Source organism: Salvelinus namaycush, chromosome 1 (genome assembly GCF_016432855.1).
Source record: "Salvelinus namaycush isolate Seneca chromosome 1, SaNama_1.0, whole genome shotgun sequence".
Lineage (NCBI taxonomy): Eukaryota > Metazoa > Chordata > Actinopteri > Salmoniformes > Salmonidae > Salvelinus > Salvelinus namaycush.
This window is the reverse complement of record NC_052307.1, coordinates 28,516,083-28,540,862: the sequence shown is the minus strand read 5'-3', so window position 1 is coordinate 28,540,862 and position 24,780 is coordinate 28,516,083. Positions and strand designations below refer to the sequence as shown.

Here is a 24,780-nt window from a genome sequence, read left to right as displayed (position 1 = left end):
AAACCGTAGCCGTTTGAGGAGTGCATCCAGACGATGTGTGACAAGCTGACTATCTGCACTCTGGAGCTGTACAAGAACATCATCAAAGACCTGCCGCCCACGCCATCCAAGTTCCACTACATCTTCAACCTCAGGGACCTGTCCAGAGTCTACAACGGTCTGGTCCTCACCAACGCTGAGAGGTCTTAAACATTACCCTCGGTTGAATCTAAATAACATGTGTTAAGAAGATGTTGCTGCTGACACCTAGAAGCTCATGTTAAGTGTTGTGTCATGTTTAGTCTCTGAACGTTTCTCTTCTGTAGGTTTCTGACAGTCACCCAGTTTGTGCGTGTGTGGAGGAACGAGTGCCTGAGGGTGTTCCATGACAGGCTCATCAATGAAATAGACAAAGCCCTGGTACGTTCATCTGCATGGTTCTGTTCTGCTTAATCATGAAAAATGTATTAATGACTTTACAGTAACTTCCTCTTACTATATTGTATTTGTTTTCCATTCTCATCTGTCCCCTGTCTTGTTGTCTCAGGTCCAGGGCCATATAAAGAACCTGATAGATGAGCACTTTAAATCAGACTTGGAGTCAGCCATGAGGGACCCCATCCTGTTTGGTGACTACAGAACTGCCCTCAACGAGTCTGAGCCACGTGTCTATGAGGACATACAGGACTATGACGCTTCCAAAGCCTTGTTCCAGGTACTCAGAAGTTGGGATGATGACTTTCAAACATTTGTTTGATTTTTACATTTATAATTGCCCCTTGTCACCTGTACTAGGCAAAATTAAACAGCACCCTTTTTTCAATATGTTCAAAATATCACAACTTTACTGTTTGCCCAGTCTCAAGCCTTTGTCTTGTCCCTGTCACTGCTCTGTAGGAGATCCTGGAGGAGTACAATGAGAACAAGACCAAGATGAAACTGGTTCTGTTTGACGACGCCCTGGAGCACCTGACAAGAGTGCACCGCATCATCAGGATGGACCGCGGCCATGCCCTGCTGGTGGGGGTTGGCGGCTCCGGGAAGCAGTCCCTTACCAAGCTGGCCGCATTCACCGCAGGCTGCGAGGTCAGCCAGACACATCTTCTGCGTCCCAACTGGCACCCTATTCCCTATATGGTGCACTACTTTTGCTCTGGACAAAAGTAGTGCACTGTATAGGGAATAGGGTGCCAGTTGAGACACATCCATCATCTGCTACTGCTCATATAGGAGGTGGCCTTTAAAGAGACACCAGAAAGATACCTTCTTATATGGACTGTTGTTTGCCTCTCCAGGTGTTTGAGATTACACTGAGCAGAGGCTACTCAGAGACCAACCTCCGTGAGGACCTGAAGATCCTGTATCTGAAGCTGGGCATTGAGGACAAGAAGACGGTTTTCCTCTTCACTGATGCCCATGTGGCTGAGGAGGGCTTCCTGGAACTCATCAACAATATGCTCACCTCGGGTAAAAACTTGAGCATACACCAGCTCACATTGTGTGCATCCCAAATGCCACCCTATTCCCTAGATAACGCACTACTTTGGACCAGATTCTCCAGTCGGACTAACCCTCTGTGTGTGCAGGCATGGTCCCTGCTCTGTTCCCAGATGATGAGAAAGAGATGGTGCTGAACCAGCTCCGTGATGAGGCCATGAAGATGGGCTCTGGCCCGTCCAAGGAGAGCGTGTGGCAGTACTTTGTCAACAAGAGTGCCAACAACCTGCACATTGTCCTGGGAATGTCCCCTGTGGGAGACACCCTGAGGACACGCTGCAGGAACTTCCCAGGTACACAACCCTTCACTACCGTTCACTTGGCTTTGTCGACTGTCTGAAGAGTTTATGTAATTGCTCCTTGTCTCATTTATCTCACAGGGCTGGTGAACAACACTGGTATTGACTGGTTCCTGCCCTGGCCTCCTCAGGCTCTGCATGCTGTGGCTCAGTCTTTCCTGGGTATGGAATCACAGATTCACACTTCCACTACAATGTACTAAAATTGTACAATCGATACATTTATCACTGACTCTGATTAGGGTGTTTTATACAAGCTTTATAGTGGTGCAACTGAACCCATCAATGTCATGCCACAGGTGAGAGTCCGATGATCCCTGAGAGGCACTCGGCAGCTGTAATTGCTCACGTGTGTATGGTGCATGGCTCGGTGGGTGACTACAGCAAGATGTTCCTGCAGAAGCTCAGACGCAGCAACTACGTCACCCCCAAGAACTACCTGGACTTCATCAGCACCTACGCCAACCTCCTGGAGGACAAGGACCAATACATCCTGGGTAACAGGGAGCACAGAGTGGGAGAAATATCAAGCCTAATGAAAGAGCCTTGGTTTCCCTGCTACTGCTGTGCTGTATTGCAGTGGTATTTTTTTTTTTTGTGTGTGTGTGCCTGCGTGTGTGAGAGATAGTAAAGTTGTCTCCCTCTGTCCCTCGCGTGGTGTTCCAGCTCAGTGTAAGCGTCTGGAGGGTGGTCTGGATAAGCTGGAGGAGGCCAGTGTGCAGCTGGCTGAGCTCAACATCAAGCTGGCAGAGCAGAAGGTGGTTCTAGCAGAGAAATCCTCCGCCTGTGAGATCCTACTGCAGGAGATCGCCACCAACACCACCGTGGGTCAGTGCAGTCAACACAGCATTAGGCTGAGCTCCAAATATAACCCTTTCCATATACCCTATTCACTATTTAGTGCATTACTTATGACCAGGGCTCATACGGTAATGCACTATATAGGGAATCTGGTGCCATTTGGGAAGAGCCTTTAGACACGTTCGCTGTACAAGTAAACACAACTCTCCTTCTTGTGTAGCTGAGGAGAAGAAGAAGCTGGCGGAGGACAAAGCCAAGGAGATCGAGGAGCAGAACAAGGTGATCGCTGTGGAGAAGAGGGATGCTGAGAGCTCATTGGCTGAGGCCCTGCCTGCTCTGGAGGCAGCCCGCATCGCCCTGCAGAGCCTGGACAAGTCTGACGTCACTGAGATCAGGTGCCCCTCCCTGCCTTCCCCCCTCTGTGCTCCACTGCACCCACCTGGTTGGTTTTGTGTCCCACAAGTTAAACAGAGGTTGCGTCACAAATGGCACCCTATTCACTATATAGTGCACTACTTTTGACTCTGCACTATATAGGGAATAGAGTGTAATTTGGGAGGCACCCATAATGTAGTGGTTACACTCATCAGACAGATCAGACAGTCTGGGCCAGGAGTCAGCAGTCTGGTCCTGATGGAGTGTCACGTTGTCATCTGGCCCCTTCCCCGGCCCTTGGCTCTCTGGAAAATAGGAAAATGTTGTCATAGGAAAATTACAGATGGTGATTTTGGGAAATGTCTTATGTTGATTAATGGAACAAGTTACTCAGTGGCTTTAAAGCTTACACAGAGCAGACCCCCAGGAGCAGGATTGAACTGAACACACCTGGTCCAGACCACTAACCTCATAGATAGAGAAGGCAGCTTTGGTTAGACACAAATCAATAAAAACATATAACAAAAAACACAAATCAAATACGTCATTCCCACACTTCAAAAACATTCACTGGGAATACGTTTCGAGTTTTTAATCCATCTGTTGAAGGAGGATATACAGTGAGGGAAAAAAGTATTTGATCCCCTGCTGATTTTGTACGTTTGCCCACTGACAAAGAAATTATCAGTCTATAATTTTAATGGTAGGTTTATTTGAACAGTGAGAGACAGAATAACAACAAAAAAATCCAGAAAAAACATGTCAAAAATGTTATACATTTATTTTTATCCTAAAAAATGTCCTAGTCCTAGCCGATGACAAGAATACCCATAACATGATGCAGCCACAATCATGCTTGAAAATATGAAGAGTGGTACTCAGTGTTGTGTTGGATTTGCGCCTAACATAACGCTTTGTATTTAGGACAAAAAGTTCATTTTTGTTGCCACATTTTTTACTTTAGTGTCTTATTGCAAACAGGATGCATGTTTTGGAATACTTTTATTCTGTACAGGCTTCCTTCTTTTCACACTGTCATTTAGGTTAGTATTGTGGAGTAACTACAATATTGTTGATCCATCCTCAGTTTTCTCCTATCACAGCCATTAAACTCTATAACTGTTTTAAAGTCACCATTGCCTCATGGTGAAATCTCTGAGCGGTTTTTGTTCCTCTCCTGCAACTGAGTTAGGAAGGACACCTGTATCTTTGTAGTGACTGGGTGTATTGATACACCATCCAACGTGTAATTAATAACATCACCATGCTCAAAGGGATATTCAATGTCTGCTTTTTTTTACATTTACCCATCTACCAATAGGTGCCCTTCTTTGCGAGGCATTGGAAAACCTCCCTGGTCTTTGTGGTTGAATCTGTGTTTGAAATTCACTGCTTGACTGAGGGACCTTACAGATAATTGTATAATATTGATAATAAATATAACACACTGTATATTTCCCCCTTGGAGAGGTGTAGGATTTGCCAATGGATAGAAACGAAACAAATATTTTCTGGTTTAGATTGTTTTCCTGCTCGACTCCTTTAAAGCAGCAATTCGTACTTGGGGAAACTGCCACGTCAATTTGTGATATTACAATAACAAAGAAGTTATTTCAGACAACGAACACAGTTTTTTCCCTCAGACATCATTACATGCGTGATTTTTTTCTAAATTATGCCAGATGTTCCTCTCCTCTTTTTCATCAACAAAAGAAAATAATAACCAAGGCGCTACGTCATACAGTGGCGCTGTTTCACCTTATGCGGATTCCAGCTTTAACAAAAGTTGTTGCCCTAGAGCTCCATTCATGTTCATTGATAATTTTTTTCCTGTGCCTGTCTCTTTGGTTGTGCTTCTGTCCGCTCGTCTTGCAGATCATTTGCCAAGCCGCCCAAACAGGTGCAGGTGGTGTGTGAGTGCATCCTGGTGATGCGAGGCCAGAAGGAGATCAGCTGGAAGTCAGCCAAGAGCATGATGTCAGAGGGCAACTTCCTGCGCGCATTGATGGAGATGGACTGTGATGCCATCAACCCCAGCCAGGTCAAGACTGTCAGAGGTAGGTAGGCCACTTCAGTCCTGTGGTTTTCACGCCAAAACAGGACAACAATAGGTCTAACTTTATCCGTAATGCAACTTTAATATGCAGTATGAGCCCTCAAATAGCAAATACATGGATATAGGTAACTGCCAAAATAAAGGAAACACCATCATAAATTGTCTTAATAGAGTGTTGTGCCACCATGAGCCGCCAGAACAGCTTCATTGCTCCTTGGCGTAAATTCTACAAGTGTCTGGAACTCTATTGGAGGGATGCGACACCATTGTTCCACAAGAAATCATTTGGTGTTTGTGGTGGAGGAAAATACTGTCTCAGGCGCGGCTCCAGAATCTCCCATAAGTGTTCAATTGGGTTGAGATCTGGTGAGTGGTGACTGAGACACGCACACACACTCTAAATCCCCTATGCTCCTTTGAGACCCCTGTGGCTTCTTCTAGCCATGGTAGCCAAACTCATGGGCAACTGGACATATGTATAGATGACCCTAAGCATGATGGGATGTTAATTGCGTAGTTAACTCAGGAACCACACCTGTGTGGAAACACCTGATTTCAATATACTTTGTATGCCTCATTTACTCAAGTGTTTTCTTTATTTTGTCAGTTACCTGTATATGTTCACTCTATTGCCCTGTGTTTCCCCTGGCCAGGCTTCTTGAGGAACCTGAACACCAGCTTTGAGGAGATGCAGGCCATCAGTAAGGCTGGCTCTGGGATGCTCAAGTTTGTGGAAGCTGTCATGGGCTACTGTGACGTCGCCAGGGAGATCAAGCCCAAGAGAGAGAAGGTAACGTGATCCAGGCAATGTGATAGAGATAGTATAAACAGTGTAAATGACTTTGATCGGCACAGGGGAAGTGCCATAGTCATGGATCTATTTTGTTTATGTTATAGGCATAACACTATCCAGAACATGGCCCATGCCAGTTAAATGGCACCAGCCTTTAAGAATGAGCAGTGTTGTGTTAGTGGTGTTTCAACCCCCCTGGCTGTCTGTTGCAGGTGGCACGCCTAGAGAAGAACTTCTTCCAGAGCAAGCGTGAGCTGGAGCGTATTCAGAATGAGCTGGGGACCATCCAGAGGGAGCTGGGGGCGCTGGGGGACAAGTACAGTTCTGCCATGGGGGAGAAGCAGCTGCTGCAGGAGGAGGCTGAGGTCATGGAGAGGAGGCTGATTGCTGCTGACAAACTCATCTCAGGCCTGGGCTCGGAGAATGAGCGGTGAGGACAGCACAGTGGAGTGCATATACACACAGACTCAGCATGACTTACAGCCAGTTGAAGGCTGTGGACCGTATTTGAATCAATGTTGTTTCCATGTCATTTCAACAAAAAAATTCAATGTGATGATGTTGAATCAACGTGGAAAACTGATTGGATTTGCAAAAAGTCATCAACGTCAGCATGACTTACAGCCAGTTGAAGGCTGTGGACCATATTTGAATCAACATTGTTTCCATGTCATTTCACCCAACTTTTAACCTAAATCCAATGACATGGTGAAATGTTTTGTTGAATTCACATTAGTTGACAACTCAACCAAATGTAAACCAAAACTTGACGTTGAAATGACGTCTGTGCCCTACCATCTCTGTATCTGTCTCTTCCTCCTCTTCTCGTCTTCCTCTCCTTCTTCCTCTTCCCAGATGGACAGATGACCTGGAGGAGTTGAAGCAGCGTCGTGTGCGTCTCCTAGGCGACTGCCTGATCTGTGCTGCGTTCCTGAGCTACGAAGGGGCATTCAGCTGGGACTTCAGGAATGAGATGGTGTTTGACGTGTGGGAGAAGGATGTGTTGGAGAGAGGCATCCCTCTCAGCCAGCCCTTCAGAGTGGAGAGCTTACTGACCGACGAGGTGGAGATCAGCAGGTCAGAGACTGTACGTGTGTGTTGGTGTGTGTAAGTGTGTGTGCGTACATGCATTTGTGAGTGCGTTTTTTTTAATGCGTGTGTTTCCGTCCCTGTGTGAGAGGAAGAGAGAGAGTAAAGGTGTCTGTGTTGTAGATGGGGGTCAGAGGGCCTTCCTCCAGATGAGCTGTCAGTCCAGAACGGGATTCTGACCACCAGGGCCAGCCGCTTCCCCATGTGTATCGACCCCCAACAGCAAGCCCTCAACTGGATCAAAAAGAAGGAGGAGAAGTTCAACCTCAAGGTACGGCTAACTTTATCAGCTGACTTCACAGGATCTAACTATTATTCTTTTACATTTGCAAATTACTGGAAGTCATTTACTGGATGTTATTCTTATACTGTATGTGATTGACCTCTTCCATAGATCTCTTCGTTCAACGACCCAGACTTCTTGAAGCAGCTGGAGATGGCCATCAAGTATGGCTTTCCCTTCCTGTTCCAAGACGTGGATGAGTACATTGACCCTGTGATCGACAACGTCCTGGAGAAGAACGTGAAAGGAGCCGAGGGCCGGCAGGTTATAACGCTGGGGGACAAGGAGGTGGACTACGACCCCAACTTCAAACTCTACCTCAACACCAAACTGTCCAACCCCAAGTACTCTCCCTCTGTGTTCGGGAAGGCCATGGTCATCAACTACACTGGTGAGACGTCTCTGTATGTCAGCACGCCTGTGTCTACACTGTATGTGGTGTGAGTGTGTGGGGTAACAGTTTGTGTGCGTGTGCCTGTGTGTGTGTGTCTCTCTCAGTGACGCTGAAGGGTCTGGAGGACCAGCTGCTGAGTGTGATCGTGGGCTTTGAGCGTAAGGAGCTGGAGGAGCAGCGGGAGAGACTGATCCAGGAGACCAGTGAGAACAAGAAGCTGCTGAAAGACCTGGAGGACTCTCTGCTGAGGGAGCTGGCCACCTCCACAGGCAACATGCTGGATAACGTGGAGCTGGTCCACACTCTGGAGGAGACTAAGTCCAAGGCCAGCGAGGTTTGTCTGGAGACAGGATATACTCACTCTCAAGGGGAAGACATCAGAGAGCATGAGGCCTGGGCTCTCTTAATGCTTTGTCTGTGTTCTCTGATGTAACTCCCCAGGTGTTTGAGAAGCTGAAGCTGGCAGAGAAGACATCAACAGACATTGATAAGCTGCGAGATGGCTACCGTCCCGCTGCCAAGCGCGGTGCCATCCTGTTCTTTGTGCTGGCGGAGATGGCCCTGGTGAACAGCATGTACCAGTACTCTCTGGCCTCCTATCTGGAGGTTTTTGACTTCTCCCTGCGCAAGTCCCTGCCTGACTCCATCCTGCCCAAGAGGCTAAAGAACATCATGGACACCCTGACATACAATGTCTACAACTATGGATGCACAGGTGAGGTGACAGGGTGTTCAGGAATGGTCAAACCTGGACTTTTGTGGGAACAGTTATGTGATAGCTGGGATTGATCTGAAACGGTGTGTGTGTGTGACTCAGGTCTGTTTGAGAGACACAAGCTGCTGTTCTCCTTCAATTTGACAATAAAGATTGGGCAGCCAGAGGGGCGGGCTCCCCAGGAGGAGCTGGACTTCTTCCTCAAGGGTGAGAGACATATGATGTCATCTACCATACACTTACATAAACACAGCACACCAACTTGGAGACGCATAACTCACATACACTTTTTTTCCTCTCTGTGCTCCCCAATCCAGGTAACCTGTCCCTGGAGATGAGCAAGAGGAAGAAGCCATGTCCCTGGCTTCCAGGCCAGGGCTGGGAGGACATCATACGACTGGCTGAGCTCTTCCCTGCTGAGTTTGGCTCCCTACCAGATGACGTGGAGAAGAACCTGCCAGAGTGGAAGACTGTGAATAACACCATCCAATCTTGTGACCTAGTGATGCACTGAATATGTTCCTATGTCCTCTCTAGAATGGTTCATTGTTAACCCTCCTCTCTGTTGTCATCTCAGTGGTATGACCTGGATGGGCCGGAGCAGGCTCCCTTCCCCATGAAGTATAAAGACAACCTGACTGCCTTCCAGAAGCTGCTGTTGCTGCGCTGCTTCCGCCTGGACAGAGTCTATCGGGCTGTTACTGACTATGTCACCATCACCATGGGAGAGAAGTAATAGACCGTTCTCCTACTTGTAAACAAACCTGAACTCCTATTGCTTTGATCCAAAATATCTTGACTTGTGGAGATGAGACTTTAGTGTTTCTCCCTATTCACTTTCTACTGTCTACCTCGCCACCCTCCCTCTCAGGTATGTGCAGCCCCCTGTGATCAGTTTCGAGGCTATCTATGAGCAGAGTTCACCCAACTCCCCCATCGTGTTCATCCTGAGCCCCGGCTCCGACCCAGCCAGTGACCTCATGAAGCTTGCTGAGAGGTCTGGCTTTGGGGGCAGCAGGCTCAAGTTTCTGGCCATGGGACAAGGTCAGGAGAAGGTACCAGACAACACTCATTAATCACAGCAATAGAGCTTCCAATGTTACAATTTATTTGTTATTTTTTATTGAACCTTTATTTAACTAGGCAAGTCAGTTAAGAACAAATTCTTATTTACAATGACGGCCTACCAAAAGGCAAAAGGCCTCCTGCGGGGGCTGGGATAGGAAAAAAATATATAGGACAAAACACACATTATGACGAGAGACACCACAACACAACATAAAGTGCGACCCAAGACAACAGTATAGCATGGCAGCAACACATGACAACACAGCATGGTAGCAACACCACATGGTAACAACATGGAAGCAACACAACATGGCACCAGCACAACATGGTAGCAGCACAAAACATGGTACAAACATTATTGGGCACAGACAACAGCACAAAGCCAGAAGGTAGAGACAAAAATACTTCACACGAAGCAGCCACAACTGTCAGTAAATGTGTCCCTGATTGAGTTTTTGAATGAAGAAATAGAGATAAAACTGTCCAGTTTGAGTGTTTTTGGCAGCTCGTTCCAGTCGCTAGCTGCAGTGAACTGAAAAAGGAGAGACCCAGGGATGTGTGTGCTTTGGGGATGGGTGTTGTATGTGGAGGATGAGGGCTGCAGTAGGTATCTCAACCAGTGGGTCTTCCGACCGGTATACAGAGATGACCAGTTTACAGAGGAATATAGAGTGCAGTGATGTGTCCTATAAGGAGCATTGGTATCAAGTCTGATGGCTGAATGGTAAAGAACATCTAGCCACTCGAGAGCACCCTTACCTGACGATCTATAAATTACATCTCCGTGATCTAGCATGGGTAGGATGGTCATCTGAATCAGGGTTAGTTTGGCAGCTGGGGTGAAAGAGGAGCAATTACGATAGAGGAAACCAAGTCTAGATTTAACTTTAGCCTGCAGCTTTGATATGTGCTGAGAGAAGGACAGTGTACCATCTAGCCATACTCCCAAGTACTTGTATGAGGTGACTACCTAAAGCTCTAAACCCTACCCCTACCTCTAAGCTCTAAACCCTGAGAGGTAGTAATCACACTGTTTGGGAGAGGGGCATTCTTCTTACCAAACCACATGACCTTTGTTTTGGAGGTGTTCAGAACAAGTTTAAGAAAGCTTGTTGGACAGTAAGAAAGCTTTGTTGTAGAGCGTTTAACACAAACTCCGGGGAGGGGCCAGCTGAGTATAAGACTCTATCATCTGCATATACACACATTGGCTCCCGAGTGGCGCAGTGGTCTAAGGCACTGCATCTCAGTGCAAGAGGCATAGTCCCTGGTTCAAATCCAGGCTGCATCACATCTGGCCGTGATTGGGAATCCCATAGGGCGGCGCACGATTGGCCCAGCGTCGTCTGGGTTTGGCAGGGGTAGGCCGCCACTGTAAATAAGAATTTGTTCTTAACTAATTTGCCTAGTTAAATAAAGGTTCAAATAAAAATATAAATGGATGAGAGAGCTTCCTACTGCCTGAGCTATGTTGATGTAAATTGAGAAGAGCGTGGGGCCTAGGATCAAGCCTTGGGATACTCCCTTGGTGACAGGCAGTGGCTGAGACAGCAGATGTTCTGACTTTATACACTGCACTCTTTGAGAGAGGTAGTTAGCAAACCAGGCCAAAGACCCCTCAGAGACACCAATACTCCTTTGCCGGCCCGCAAGAATGGAATGGTCTACCGTGTCAAAAGCTTTGGCCAAGTCAATAAAAATAGCAGCACAACATTGCTTAGAATCAAGGGCAATTGAGACATCATTTAGGACATTTAAGGTTGCAGTGACACATCTATAACCTGAGCGGAAACCAGATTGCATACCACATGTACTTTTGGTGCACATTCAACCACAAAGCTAATTGGAATGTTGTTCGTACGATACAGTATTGTTGTTGTGTGCTGTAGGTGGCGCTGCAGCTGCTGGAAACGGCGGTATCTCGGGGCCAGTGGCTGATGCTGCAGAACTGCCACCTGCTGGTGAAGTGGCTGAAGGACCTAGAGAAGTCCCTGGAGAGGATCACCAAGGCCCACCCTGACTTCAGACTGTGGCTCACCACTGACCCCATCAAAGACTTTCCCATCGGCATCCTACAGAAGTCTCTCAAGGTGAGGAAGAGCTCTAACTTAGTCAAACAGACCTGCTACCTACTGCAGCTAACACAGACTGTTGCCTACTGCAGCTAACTGTATACAATGTGACTTAGTTTTATGATAAAGTGTCTGTCCGTCTATCTCTGATTCACTCATCCAACACCATACAGTCTCCCCAGCCCGATTCGTTCACCTAATCACGGCAGAACTGAGCCATTGAGGATTGAAGCGAATTGACTTTAGGACCTGATCTCTGTTTCTCTGTTCGTCCAGGTGGTGACGGAGCCTCCCAACGGGCTGAAGCTGAACATGAGGGCAACCTTCTTTAAGATCGCCCACGAGACTCTGATGGGCTGCCCCCACCCGGCCTACCGCAGCCTGGTCTACGTGCTGTCCTTCTTCCACGCTGTGGTGCAGGAGAGACGCAAGTACGGCAAGATCGGCTGGAACGTGTCATACGACTTTAACGAGTCTGACTTCCAGGTGAGGAAAACAACTGTTTTTAACAGCATCCACAGGACTTACACTATTGATTACATTTTGCTTCATAGTAATTTCCTTTTGCTGATCAGTTTAAATGTCATGACTGTAACTCCACTCTTTGTGTGTGCTGATGTGGATTTTCTCTGTTGACTAGGTGTGCATGGAGATCCTGGACACCTACCTGACCAAAGCCCACACTCAGGGAGACGCTAAGATCCCCTGGGGAAGTCTCAAGTACCTCATAGGAGAGGTCAGGCTCACCTATTCATACATCACATTGACTTAACAATGATAATACAGAATCCTATTAGTATAATAGCCTAGCACTAATGGCTTCCATTTGTGTGTGTGTGTGTGTGTGTGTGTGTGTGTGTGTGTGTGTGTGTGTGTGTGCGTGCGTGTTTACGCTCCCTCTCTCAGGTAATGTATGGAGGCAGGTGTATAGACAGCTTTGACCGCAGGATCCTGACGGTCTACATGGATGAGTACCTGGGAGACTTCATCTTTGACACCTTCCAGCCCTTTCACTTCTTCCACAACAAGGAGGTGGACTACAAGATCCCTCCTGACGGGCCCAAGGAAAATTATGTTGGTCAGTGGATGTAGTTCATCACTGGTCTGATATACAGACTTCAAATGTAGCTTTTTACATACGATTTCTGCTGCACCGCCATTGTTGTTATTAACTTGTAGTTGTCATCCATCTTCTCTGATTGACTTGCTATGTATCACAGGGGAGATTGAGACCTTGCCCCTGGCCAACACTCCAGAGGTGTTTGGTTTGCACCCCAACGCTGAGATTGGATACTACACACAGGCAGCCCGCGACATGTGGACCCACCTGATAGATCTGCAGCCGCAGACTGGTAACAGAAACCTCACACACACACATACACACAGACTGAGCATAATCTGGCCTCCTCACCTTTCTGTCGGGGTCCTCAGGTGAGTCTGGTGGAGGCATCAGCAGGGATGAGTACATCAGCAACGTGGCCCGGGACATCCAGAACAAGCTGCCCCAGGTGTTTGACCTGGACGTGATCCGTAAGAAGTTTGGCCTGGAGATCTCCCCCACCTCCGTTGTGCTGCTGCAGGAGCTAGAGCGCTTCAACAAGCTCATTGTCAGGATTGGACGCTCTCTGGCTGAGTTGCAGAGGGTGAGAGAGGGGGAGGAGACAGGCAGGAACAGTGAGGGGTATAGAAAGAGGAAGAAATACAGGGACAGATTGCCATGGGGCCTTCCTTTGTATCTACATAAAACAGTATAATTATCTTTAGAACGTTTGCTGTTGTCTATTGCATATTTACTAAAGGAACCAGGTGAGATACCTATAGTACCTATAGTTTGGTATGGGGATGTGAACTAACAAATGTGTCTGTGCCCGTAGGCTCTGGCTGGTGAGGTGGGCATGAGTAGTGAGCTGGATGAGGTGGCACGCGCCCTCTTCAACGGCATGATCCCTGCTATCTGGAGGAAGCTGGCACCTGATACCCTCAAGTCCCTGGGCAACTGGATGATCCACTTCAAGAGGCGTTACGACCAGTACAACTCCTGGGTGAACATCCTGCTCTCTAATACAGTTATTCTCTGAGACATATCGTACACATCTCCCAGAAGATTGGTTTAGTTTATAAGGATCCCCATTAGCTCTTGCTCGTGCAGATATGTTATTCAAGGTCAGACTTTCTTGGTATCAAAGTATCCATGACGTATAGTACATATAAATGTACATACTGTAAATACAGTATGTACATGTATGTAGTGGTTGTGTAGTTATGTTTTATTTGGATGGTTCTTCCTTCCAGGTGGATAAAGGGGAGCCCAATGTGATGTGGTTGTCAGGGCTGCAGATCCCAGAGTCCTACCTGACTGCTCTGGTTCAGGCCACATGCAGGAGGAACGGCTGGCCGCTGGACCGCTCCACACTCTACACACAGGTCACTCAGTACACCACTGAGGAGGAGGTCAACGAGAGGCCTGGACAGGGTGAGAGTCCTCAGACAGACAGACAAACAGACAGACACGGACGGACGGACATATTAACACACACACACACACACACGTACGGACATACTAACACACACACGGACAGACATACTGACAGACAGATGGACAGACAGACAGATGGACAGGCGGACAGACACACGGACGGACATATTAACCAACACACGGACGGACATACTAACACGGACGGACGCGCGGACGGACGGACGGACGGACGGACGGACGCGCGGACGGACGGACGGACGGACGGACGGACGGACGGACGGACGGACGGACGGACAGACAGACACGGACGGACATATTAACACACACATGGACAGACATACTAAGACAGACAGACAGACAGACAGACAGACAGACAGACAGACAGACAGACAGACAGACAGACAGACAGACAGACAGACAGACAGAGACAGACAGAGACAGACAGACAGACAGACAGACAGACAGACAGTGATGCTTTGATACTGAGGGTTGTGGTTGTGTTCTCCCAGGCTGCTTCGTGTCAGGCCTGTATCTGGAGGGAGCAGACTGGGACATAGAGAGGGGTTGTCTGATCAGGAGTAAACCCAAAGTACTGGTGGTCCAGTTGCCCATCCTGAAGGTCATCCCCATAGAAGCACATCGCCTCAAACTACAGGTAGGGGCAGCGCCACTCACCACCTTATCCCTTCAATCAATCAATCAACTGTATTTCTAAAGCCCTTTTTACATCAGCTGATGTCACAAAGTGCTATACAGAAACCCAGCCTAAAACCCCAAACAACAAGCAATGCAGATGTAGAAACATGGCGGCTAGGAAAAACTCCCTAGAAAGGCAGGAACCTCGGAAGAAACCTAGAGAGGAACCAGGCTCTGAGGGGTGGCCAGTCCTCTTCTGGCTGTGCCGGGTGGAGATTATAACAGTGGCCAAGATGTTCAAACTTTCATAGATGACCAGCAGTGTCAAATAATAATCATCACAGTGGTTGTAGAGGGTGCAACAGGTCAGCACCTCAGGAGTAAATGTCAGTTGGCATTCAGAGTTCGAGACAGCAGGTGCGGTCGAGAGAGAGTCGAAAACAGCACGTCGGGTGAATAGGTCAGGGTTTCATTGCCGCAGTCAGAACAGTTGAAACTGGAGCAGCTGCACGACCAGGTGGACTGGGGACAGCAAGGTGTCATCAGGCCAGGTAGTCCTGAGGCATGGTCCCAGGGCTCAGGTCCTCTGGGAGGGGAGGGAGAGAGGGAGAATTAGAAGGAGCATACTTTAATTCACACAGGACGCCAGATAAGACAGGAGAATTACACCATATATAGCAGAATGACCCTTCAGAACATGTGCTTAGTGACTTCGCTAGTGGCCTCTCTAGCAATGCAGTTTCATTGTTTTAAAATGTCTGTTTTGCCGCTTTCTAACTGTGTCCAAATGTCTGTGTGTTTTTTTCGTAGAATACTCTGAGGACTCCAGTGTACACCACGTCCATGAGGAGGAATGCTATGGGTGTGGGGCTGGTGTTTGAGGCAGATCTCTTTACCACCAAGCACATCTCCCACTGGGTGTTGCAGGGAGTCTGTCTGTGCCTCAACGCAGACTGATGATGTTTATATTTGTTTTAGATTTCTATGTAGATCATTTAAAGGCACATTTTAAAGGCTGAATTTATTTTAAATGTTTGGGAAACTATCAAATATCACATTTGGTGACATGCTTATTAGTATACTATTACATCAATCGATTTCTCTGGAACATGTGGCGCAGTGGTCTAAGGCACTGCATCTCAGTGCAAGAGGCATCACTACACTTCCTGGTTCGAATCCAGGCTGTATCACATCCAGCTGTTATTGGGAGTCCCATAGGGCGGCGCACAATTGGCCCAGCGTCGTCCAGGTTTGCAGGGGTAGGCCGTCATTGTAAATAAGAATTAGTTCTTAACTGATTTAGTTAAATAAAGGTTCAATTGAAAAAATCCACAGTTGTTCTTATCACGAATTAACACTAGGTGGCAGCCCACCCCAGTCCTGTGTTCACTCAGAGTAGTGGAGTAGAGACCCACTGCAGAACTCCTGTCTCCAATCAGTCCTCTGAAGACGTGCCATTGGATCTCAAAGGTTCTATCCCCAACCCTTGCTATTTTTAATCTCTGAAGACAGATATTTTTATTAAGTCCTCTCTCTACTTTATTTCTCGTGACATTTCTAACGCCCAGCATCTGTGCTCAGGCCGCCTCGACCGACTGACGGGGGAGATAAATCCACAGGGAAAACAAGGTCTGTTTTGTATTAGTTTTAATTAAAATCGTAACATTATTTCTCCAGGTTATATTTCATCCCCCCTTTTCGTTGACTACATAGAGCTGGCGTATAGGGGAAGGGAGGCCCTCAATTCTGATATAGTTTAAAGATAGGCGTTTTAAAATGTATATCCCCACACATTAAATGTAGATTTAGGTCTGAATATGATCGTACAGGTCAGATGTGTATGTGCTGTCTTCATATGTTTGTAATTTAATTCAATGAAACATCTTTCATGTTTTTTTCATGCATAATCCAAAAGGAATTGAGTCCATTTTCAAAGAGCTTGAGATATATGTCCTGCCTATAGAGGCTAAAAATTGATTATAGCTGTCACTGGGAAAACCAGGAGTCTGGAAAATGTGTATCTGAGTGAAACATTGACCACAGTGCACACTCCACAAACTTATCCTAGACCTCCAATATTATTTTCCTTTCTATTTATTTGATCGAGCTCTGACTATAAGTATTGTGGTTTGTTCTCTGCCTTAGCTATTCAGAGTGAGCAAACAGACTGATTTTGAGTAATCTCAGGTACTGAGGTGAGATAGCGTTCTGGGTCACAGAGGGGCTCAAGCATGACCATGACGTCGACATACACCACATGTACAGGCAGTTCTGCCTGGAATTATCTGACTTAAGTCACCCAGCTCGAGCTCTGTATTGTATAATCCCACAGCAGTGAGCAGTGTGACCAGTCTTGACAGTGTGGGGCAATGGTTAGAGGGGTGAGGGGGGCAGGCCAGATAGCACCTGCTGGTTTCACTAGTATGGCTGTCATAAAGCAGACAGCACTGTGGAGAGGAGCTGGAGACACTTTTATGAGCCTACACGGGGAGGGGGGAGGCAGTAAAAAGTCTGTGTTGCCACTCTATAGAATAGAAAAGTCCGAATGGTCTACTTTTTCATGTATGTGCAGGCAAATTAGTCAAAGGAACTTCAGTAATACATGACCTTAGAGAGACAATAGGTAAAGGAACTCTTTATATTTGATTGCATGGTGGAGAGAAGAAAAAAGGGTAGGAAAAAAGTAACAAGACAAGAAAGGGAAAAGATAAAATGCAAACGACCCCTACCTCCCCCTTCAGAGGCCAAGATCATTTTCAGCTGCGTGAGACTGGAGGGATTTACATTAACCTTAAACTCCTCCAGTTCCTTCTTGGCTCCACTCTGCGCCGGTCTGCTGCCTCATAAAATGCCAAGGATGCCCTGAAACAAAAAATGCAGACACTACAATCCCCCCCGTCAAGCTTTCTGAAGCAGTTTCCGTTTGGTGTGATTCGGAGCAGATGAACCTCAGAGAGTAGATCAAAGCTTCCACTGCACTGCGAGGAGAGTCCTGCGCCAGTCTGTCTCAATGCCCATCTGTGCAAGGGTGTCTGAGTCTGCGACAACCCTGTTACAGCCCCATGCAAAGCCACTACATTAGGGAAGCTTGCCCACCTACGTGTTAATGTGTGTAAGGGGGTGCAGTCATCATCAATGCCGTAATAATCTCATAAATGCAGTAGTGATAGGAGTCAAACTACCACACAACATACAGTGTGCCTCAGGAGGACAGGATGCCAAGATGTCTGCCCTGTGTTGTGGTGTAACTGTGTGCTGTTATGAATCATGCTCTTAGATGGCCTCTCTTCCTCTTCAGCATCATGATTGTGTGCAGCTGGTGAGCCCTACAGTGCTGCCCATTGAGAGACCTGAGAAGTGTAGTCACTCTGACCACAGATATAGATTACTGGGCTGCAGGCTGCAGGTCCAGGTGTTTAGCTTGGAACTAGCCCACAGCTCTGTGGTTAGTGGCTGTTTGGACAGAAACCTTCCAGGTCCCACCTCCACTGGGCACGGGAGAGAGGTTACAGAGAGCCCACCACCCCTGCTCTCTGGCTCTGTCTGCCTGGACCTTGCCCAAACACCAGGGTCTGCCCACAGGCTGCTGAGTTAGGATGCAAACGGCAACCACATAGTTTAAGGCTGGACAAAGACCAAGATTAGGAGGGACTGGAGGAAGAAGGATCACTGGCGTAGCACATGCCCCACATATAGCATATGGATGCATCATAAGCCATGCCATTTTACTTTTTTTACAGGAAATTTGCTTTCACACTGCCAAATATTCTCTCAGCCTCATGGCAAAAGGATTCTTGAAAGTTGGGACAATCTTTGTCCGGCACAGAAACTGTATTTTTATAGTTGAAAAAATAGCTTTTGTTGCATAATTTGAGTTTAAAAATGTACTTTTTAAGGGAATTTTTCTAAGGTAAAATATTTTTTGGGGGGGGTTTTCAAAATACTTTCAATATTAATTTCCATTTCGGCTCTATGCCTGCAAATGCCCTTGTCCGGAGCAAAGGATCCGAAATTAAAACTCTCCAAAAGAGTATTTAACAGTTTTAATAAAATTGGCAAAAATGTATATCAACTGAAAAAATATTATATGTAGTTTCTTGCAGTAGCCTTCTGTGACTTCAAATAATATTTCTCTCAAAACTTTGATTCCTAAAATGTTTGTCCGGAGATTTGGTTTACTACGTCAGATTTGTCTAAAATCCTAAATGAATCAGGAACGTAGTAAACCAAATCCTCAGTTTTCTCCTATCACAGCCATTAAGCTCTGTAACTGTTTTAAAGTCACCACTGGCCTCATGGTGAAATCTCTGAGTGGTGTCTTTCCTCTCCGACAACTGAGTTAAGAAGGACGCCTGTATATTTGTAGTGACTGGGTGTATTGATACACCATCCAAAGTGTAATTAATAACTTCACCATGCTCAAAGGGATATTCAATATTGGATATATATATATATTTTCATATACCAATAGGTGCCCTTCTTTGTGAGGCATTGGAAAACCTCCCTGGTCTTTGTGGTTGAATCTGTGTTCACCACTTGACTGAGGGACCTTACATATAATTGTATGTGTGGGGTACAGAGATGAGGTAGTCATTAAAAAAAAATAAGTTAAACACTGTTATTGCACACAGAGGGAGTCCATGCAACTTATTATGTGACTTGTTAAGAACGTTTTTACTCCTGATCCTATTTAGGCTTGCCATATCAAAGGGGTTGAATGCTTATTTACACAAGACATTTCAGCTTTTCATTTTTAATACATTTTGTAAAAACACACACACACACTTTGGCATTATGAGGTATTGTGTGTAGGCCAGTGACACAAAATCTAAATGTAATCGATTTTAAATTCATGCTGTAACACAATAAAATGTGGAAAAAGTCAAGGTGTGCGAATATTTTCTGAAGGCACTGTATACCATAAAGACCCCTTATAGAGCCTAACAGTGGAAGTGTCATAATACCCATAAAATCAGGGAAATGGTTCAAATCGTTTTTCCACCATACATTTTTCCCATAGGGAATTTTAGAAACGCTTCAAATAAGGGCTGTGTTTCGTGTAGGCTTACCCTGGAGTGACATTTTGATAACCATGTAAATCTCTCAGAAAAGGTGACTTTTATCAATATATTTGGCTCTATTTACTCTCAGATTCAAAATGCTAATTAGCATCAACGTAGACATCATGCAAGACTACAAATCCCTGAAAGCCCCTGCATGTCATTTCTAGCTGACACCTTTCCTAACAGGTATTGTGTCAATTTAACACTTCCACAAGACAGTTCACAGAATTGTTAATTTATAGAAATGTAGCCAATTTAATCATTACTCAATTTGGCTAACATTAGATTGTTAATCCAGAGATTTTTACCTTTGCCTCGATTCGGCAGTCTTGTCCAGATCATCATGGCATTTGTAGTTCTTTATGATAGACATATTAGCAGCTAGTTAGCATTTCATTTTTGGTGGGTAAATACAGGCGAATATATTGAGAAAAGTTACTTTGTCCAAGAGAGATTTACATGTTTACCAAAACTTCACACCAAGGTAAGCCTACACAAAACACAGCCCTTATTTTAAGTGTTTCTAAAAATTAATGGTGGAAAAATGTTTGGAACCATTTCCTTGTTTGACCACTAGATTTTATGGGTATTAATGCTCATACTGTGGTACTCCACTCATGTCATCATTACATGTAGTGCAACAAGACCACTCATGGTCTGTAAAGTTCTCTACTTGTGATAGATTTAAACAAACAATATTGGAATCACCATGGTCACAACCATAAACTGTCAATTCCATCTGCCTTATAGATTAAAATAGATATGAATTTTAGTTCAAATATGTTACATTTACCTAGGTTTTATAGTCATAAAGCAATTGAGGAAAAAGAAAATTGCTATTGTCTATACCACATCAATGAAGAAGAAAAATGCAATTTTTGTCAACTCCTTAAAACATAAACTCCATCAGATTTTTGTCTAATGTCAACTCTGTCAGAGTGCTGAAAGATCTGATAGAATAGTTATGCTTCTATTGGGGATTTTCAAGTAATACATTTTCCATATTTTACACATTTTGTATTGAACTTTTATTTTTATAGGCAAAAATATGTCTGTTTTGAGAATCTGTTGTCAACTCTGTCATTGATGGCTTAAGATCAATAAAATTAAGTAAAAATCTGTTTTTTTTGTAATCACTGTTGTGCAACAAACAATTGAAGTATTTGCTGTGCTGACCTAAGGGATAATGTTTGCTTTATAAGTGTTGTTTTATGTTCTAAATCTAGAAAAACATGCCAAAATGCTAATGAAATTAGCCCTGGAGCATATAGTAGTGCTATAAAAAAAAAAACATTAATTTGGAGATTTCTATTGCATATTTGAATAATCTATGTTAGAATTAAACAATCAAGGCCTTGTTGGACAATAATTGTGAAAATGAAATGCCTTTTATGGTGTCTGTCAGAGTTGACATAAATCCAGTTAATTGAATTTTATGAGAAAAAAATGATACTTAGGAGGATGTTGCTTTACATCAGGGTTCCCCAAGTTTTCTGACATAGTAGACTAACATAAAATACTGTATAAACACCAGGAAATCAGCTCCAAGTGTTTTTAATTTAAGAAATATGTTCCCAAGTATTCTCCCGCATAATAGAGATACACGTGATCGTATACAAACATAAGCAAAGTTTGAAATGATTATGTTTTAGTCAAAACTTACATCTGTTTGGGCTTTTTGCAGTCAACAAATTATTTGTAATTATGCCTCCATTTTGGTAGATATTCTTATCCATAGCGATTTCCATGAGTATTTATGATTAAGTGCCTCACTCAGGGGCACATCTACAGATTTTTCAACTAGTTGACTCTGAACCAGTGACCTTTCGGTTACTGGCCCAATGCTCTTAACCACTGCCGACCTTGCCTCCACTGCCCCCGACAATTCTCTCAAGAAAAAATCTAGTTGAGGGTTTCTGCTTTACATAGTGTGATAGCTGATACTTTGATCTATCAAAATGTATAAACTGGGTGGTTCAAGCCCTGAATGCTGATTGGCTGACAGCTGTGGTATATCAGACCGTATACAATGGGTATGACAAAACATTTTTACTGCTCTAATTACATTGGTAACCAGTTTAATAACAATAAGGCACCTCAGGGGTTTGTGATACCTTTGAAGTCGGAAGTTTACATACACCTTAGCCAAATACATTTAAACTCAGTTTTTCCACAATTCCTGACATTTAATCCTAGTTAAAATTCCCTGTCTTAGGTCAGTTAGGATCACCAATTTATTTTAAGTGTGAAATGTCATAATAATAGTAGAGAGAATTATTTATTTCAGCTTTTATTTCTTTCATCACATTCCCAGTGGGGCAGAAATGTACATACACTCAATTAGTATTTGGTAGCATTGCCTTTAAATTGTTTAACTTGGGTCCAACAATTCGGGTAGCCTTCCACAAGCTTCCCACAATAAGTTGGGTGAATTTTGGCCCATTCCTCCTGATAGAGCTGGTGTAATTGAGTCAGGTTTGTAGGCCTCCTTGCTCGCACACGCTTTTTCAGTTCTGATCACAAATGTTCTATAGGATTGAGGTCAGGGCTTTGTGATGGCCATTCCAATACCTTGACTTTGTTGTCCTTAAGCCATTTTGCCACAACTTTGGAAGTATGCTTGGGGTCATTGTCCATTTGGAAGACCCATTTGCGACCAAGCTTTAACTTCCTGACTGATGTCTTGAGATGTTGCTTCAATATATCCACATAATTTTCCTCCTCATGATGCCATCTATTTTGTGAGGTGCACCAGTCCCTCCTGCAGCAAAGCACCCCCACAAAATGATGCTGCCACCGCCGTGATTCGTGGTTGGGATGGTGTTCTTCGGCTTGCAGGCCTCCCCCTTTTTCCTCCAAACATAACGATGGTCATTATGGACAAACAGTTCTGTTTTTGTTTCATCAGACCAGAGGACATTTCTCCAAAAAGTACGATCTTTGTGGAGTGTTTGAAAAACGAGTTTTAATGACTCCAACCTAAGTGTATGTAAACTTTCGACTTCAACTGTATATGGCTAATATACCACGGGTAAGGGCTGTGTCCAGGCACTCTTGTTGCGTTATGTGTAAGAACAACCCTTAGCCTTGGTATATTGGCCGTGTACCACACCCCCTCGGGCCTTATTGATTAAATATATTTCAAATTGTGTTAATATCAAGATAAATGTTTGCGATTGTCCCGTCTTTCAAGAATCCATGAGCAACAGCAACATTTTCTCTCAGCCTCATGGCAAAATGTGTAAAATGGCATGAGATTAGCTATAAAACTGCTCGTTTTTTCTTACTTGGACCTTGCTGGGCGCTCAGCGAAACTGCGCTATGCCACTGAGAACGATACAGAGCATGTCTCTACTGCATGATAATATAAACCAGATGACACAATGCAAAGTGTGTCTGGCATCTAGGTGTTGTATCCTTAGAATAAAGCATGGGCATTTATAGACACTCACTAACAGAGATTAAAGACTAATTCAGCAGCAGCATCATCACCACCATAATATTGAGCTATGTATGCATGTTTATTGTCATCAGAATGCATCGGACTAACTTCTTTATTTCACAATCATGTATTCTGTTCACATGAGTCCCACGTGTAGCCTACTACTGTAGAATTTCGAAACTATAATGATTTAGGATTAGGAATATGACATAAATCACTCCGGGATAGTTCAGAGTTGATAATGACGAAAGACGCTTAAAGGGAATCTGTTTTTAAACGTGCCTTGTTTGCGGTGAAATGTTGAAATAGAGAATGGGCAGGGTAAAAGACTGCGGGCTGTGCTTTTAAAAGACTGAAGGAGACTAATTTATTTCCATTGTGAGAAGCTCGACTTGAGATAGGCTACAGTACGCACAGACGGAGGGAGGGAGTGCTGATAGTGAAAAGAAAAGAGACCGGCCAGTCACATTAGCCTACCTATTTCGTCTGGTTGCTTCGGAACACTGCCTATAGATTAGGGCATGTGGGGAACTTTCTGCAAAGTCGGTGAATGTTTGAATATTTTTGTTTTCGGCCTGTCATTTTTACCTTTCTTTTCGTGATATTTAAAATGCAGCCACGTTCTTTTTTGCTATTATAACGGTAAAGGTGTAGTTGATATTTGTATTTTATGTATTTGGTTGATGAAGGGATGCGCTCTCTCTCCGTGAAGCGAAAACCTGGACTTTTAGGTATATTTTTTTCTCGAACTGGAAAGAAATCCACTCACTAGCTCACTTTTTTAGGAACTCTTCAGCCTGTGCTTTTTTGACGCCGCGGAAATGGGAGCGTGTCAACCCGACTGCGTGTCCGCGCTTTCCCGAAAAAGTTTCAGTTGGATTGTGCTGCTGCTGTGGCTGACTTCTGCAGCGCACGGAACCTGGAGGACGGGTCTTTACAAATATTCAACTGGGACACAGCTCAACAGAGAGTCTTCTGCAGCGTCTCGAACCTCTATTTATCAAAAAAGGTATGGATTAATGCCTTATCGTTTATTGTTGTGCATCTTCTAATTTTGTGTATTAGAGCCTATAACCTTTTATGGAAATGATGATTACTAGGCTAGTACAGTAGGCTAGATCTTCATAAGGCCCAATAAAACAAACCTGTCAAAGACTCACTCAAAGGTTCTGTGTCTTTGAAGCATCCTTTTAGACAAAACGACCTGCTTTAGGATCCATACCATTCACAATACATATTAACAATTTGAAACATTCATAGATTAGGCAACATTTAATGTCACAAATTAAAAAGTCTATTTTCAATTCATTTTAGTTGTCTTTATTTATTTTTTCAGATATACTTATAACTAACCTCCTATTGTTATCAATACCTATCCATCTTTTGAGGACCTCAAAGACCCATTTTTTCTGCCTATTTAAGCAACCAACAATGACTCTTCCCAACCCTATCCTATCCATCTAGCAGGTCTCATTGTTTACTTGACACTGGGTTTCCTTTTTCCTGTCCAGGCAGCACATTGCGCACTGTGTGCAGTGCTCTCCCGTCCTCATTGGCCTGCCCACTGTCGCTCTGTGTGGCCTATTGGCTCCTGTCCTGTGAGAGCAACGCTGTCTCTAAACTGTGCTCTGGTCTGGCCGGCAGCAGTTCTCTTCCTTTCCAACATCTGCTGCCTCTCAGCTGTCAGGGAGCTCCTCATCTGACCAGACTCAGTCCTCAGTCCTCTGAGGATCTTCCACTAA

At 44.8% G+C, this 24,780-nt stretch overlaps 2 protein-coding genes across 2 annotated transcripts in view; both read left to right on the top strand.

Annotated features, from left to right (window-relative positions):
* Positions 1-15,490, top strand: part of dnah10 (dynein axonemal heavy chain 10) — a 47,249-nt gene extending 31,759 nt beyond the window's left edge. Inside the window, exons 49-80 of the mRNA XM_038998057.1 lie at positions 10-182; positions 306-399; positions 527-694; positions 877-1,065; positions 1,275-1,446; positions 1,566-1,769; positions 1,857-1,937; positions 2,075-2,272; positions 2,442-2,603; positions 2,797-2,971; positions 4,827-5,008; positions 5,661-5,797; positions 6,013-6,230; positions 6,656-6,877; positions 7,013-7,160; positions 7,284-7,563; positions 7,671-7,900; positions 8,008-8,281; positions 8,384-8,488; positions 8,599-8,753; positions 8,859-9,013; positions 9,153-9,336; positions 11,239-11,439; positions 11,698-11,907; positions 12,062-12,157; positions 12,328-12,499; positions 12,642-12,773; positions 12,853-13,064; positions 13,296-13,463; positions 13,714-13,894; positions 14,407-14,552; positions 15,344-15,490. Of these exons, the coding sequence (XP_038853985.1) occupies positions 10-182; positions 306-399; positions 527-694; positions 877-1,065; positions 1,275-1,446; positions 1,566-1,769; positions 1,857-1,937; positions 2,075-2,272; positions 2,442-2,603; positions 2,797-2,971; positions 4,827-5,008; positions 5,661-5,797; positions 6,013-6,230; positions 6,656-6,877; positions 7,013-7,160; positions 7,284-7,563; positions 7,671-7,900; positions 8,008-8,281; positions 8,384-8,488; positions 8,599-8,753; positions 8,859-9,013; positions 9,153-9,336; positions 11,239-11,439; positions 11,698-11,907; positions 12,062-12,157; positions 12,328-12,499; positions 12,642-12,773; positions 12,853-13,064; positions 13,296-13,463; positions 13,714-13,894; positions 14,407-14,552; positions 15,344-15,490 (5,571 nt within the window). The remainder of the gene's footprint in view (positions 1-9; positions 183-305; positions 400-526; positions 695-876; positions 1,066-1,274; positions 1,447-1,565; positions 1,770-1,856; positions 1,938-2,074; positions 2,273-2,441; positions 2,604-2,796; positions 2,972-4,826; positions 5,009-5,660; positions 5,798-6,012; positions 6,231-6,655; positions 6,878-7,012; positions 7,161-7,283; positions 7,564-7,670; positions 7,901-8,007; positions 8,282-8,383; positions 8,489-8,598; positions 8,754-8,858; positions 9,014-9,152; positions 9,337-11,238; positions 11,440-11,697; positions 11,908-12,061; positions 12,158-12,327; positions 12,500-12,641; positions 12,774-12,852; positions 13,065-13,295; positions 13,464-13,713; positions 13,895-14,406; positions 14,553-15,343) is intronic.
* A 7,985-nt stretch (positions 15,491-23,475) lies between these two features.
* LOC120025569 (EMI domain-containing protein 1-like) overlaps positions 23,476-24,780 on the top strand; it is a 69,871-nt gene continuing 68,566 nt past the window's right edge. The window contains exon 1 of the mRNA XM_038970153.1: positions 23,476-24,047. Coding sequence (XP_038826081.1) covers positions 23,860-24,047 — 188 coding nt within the window. The 5' untranslated portion in view covers positions 23,476-23,859. The remainder of the gene's footprint in view (positions 24,048-24,780) is intronic.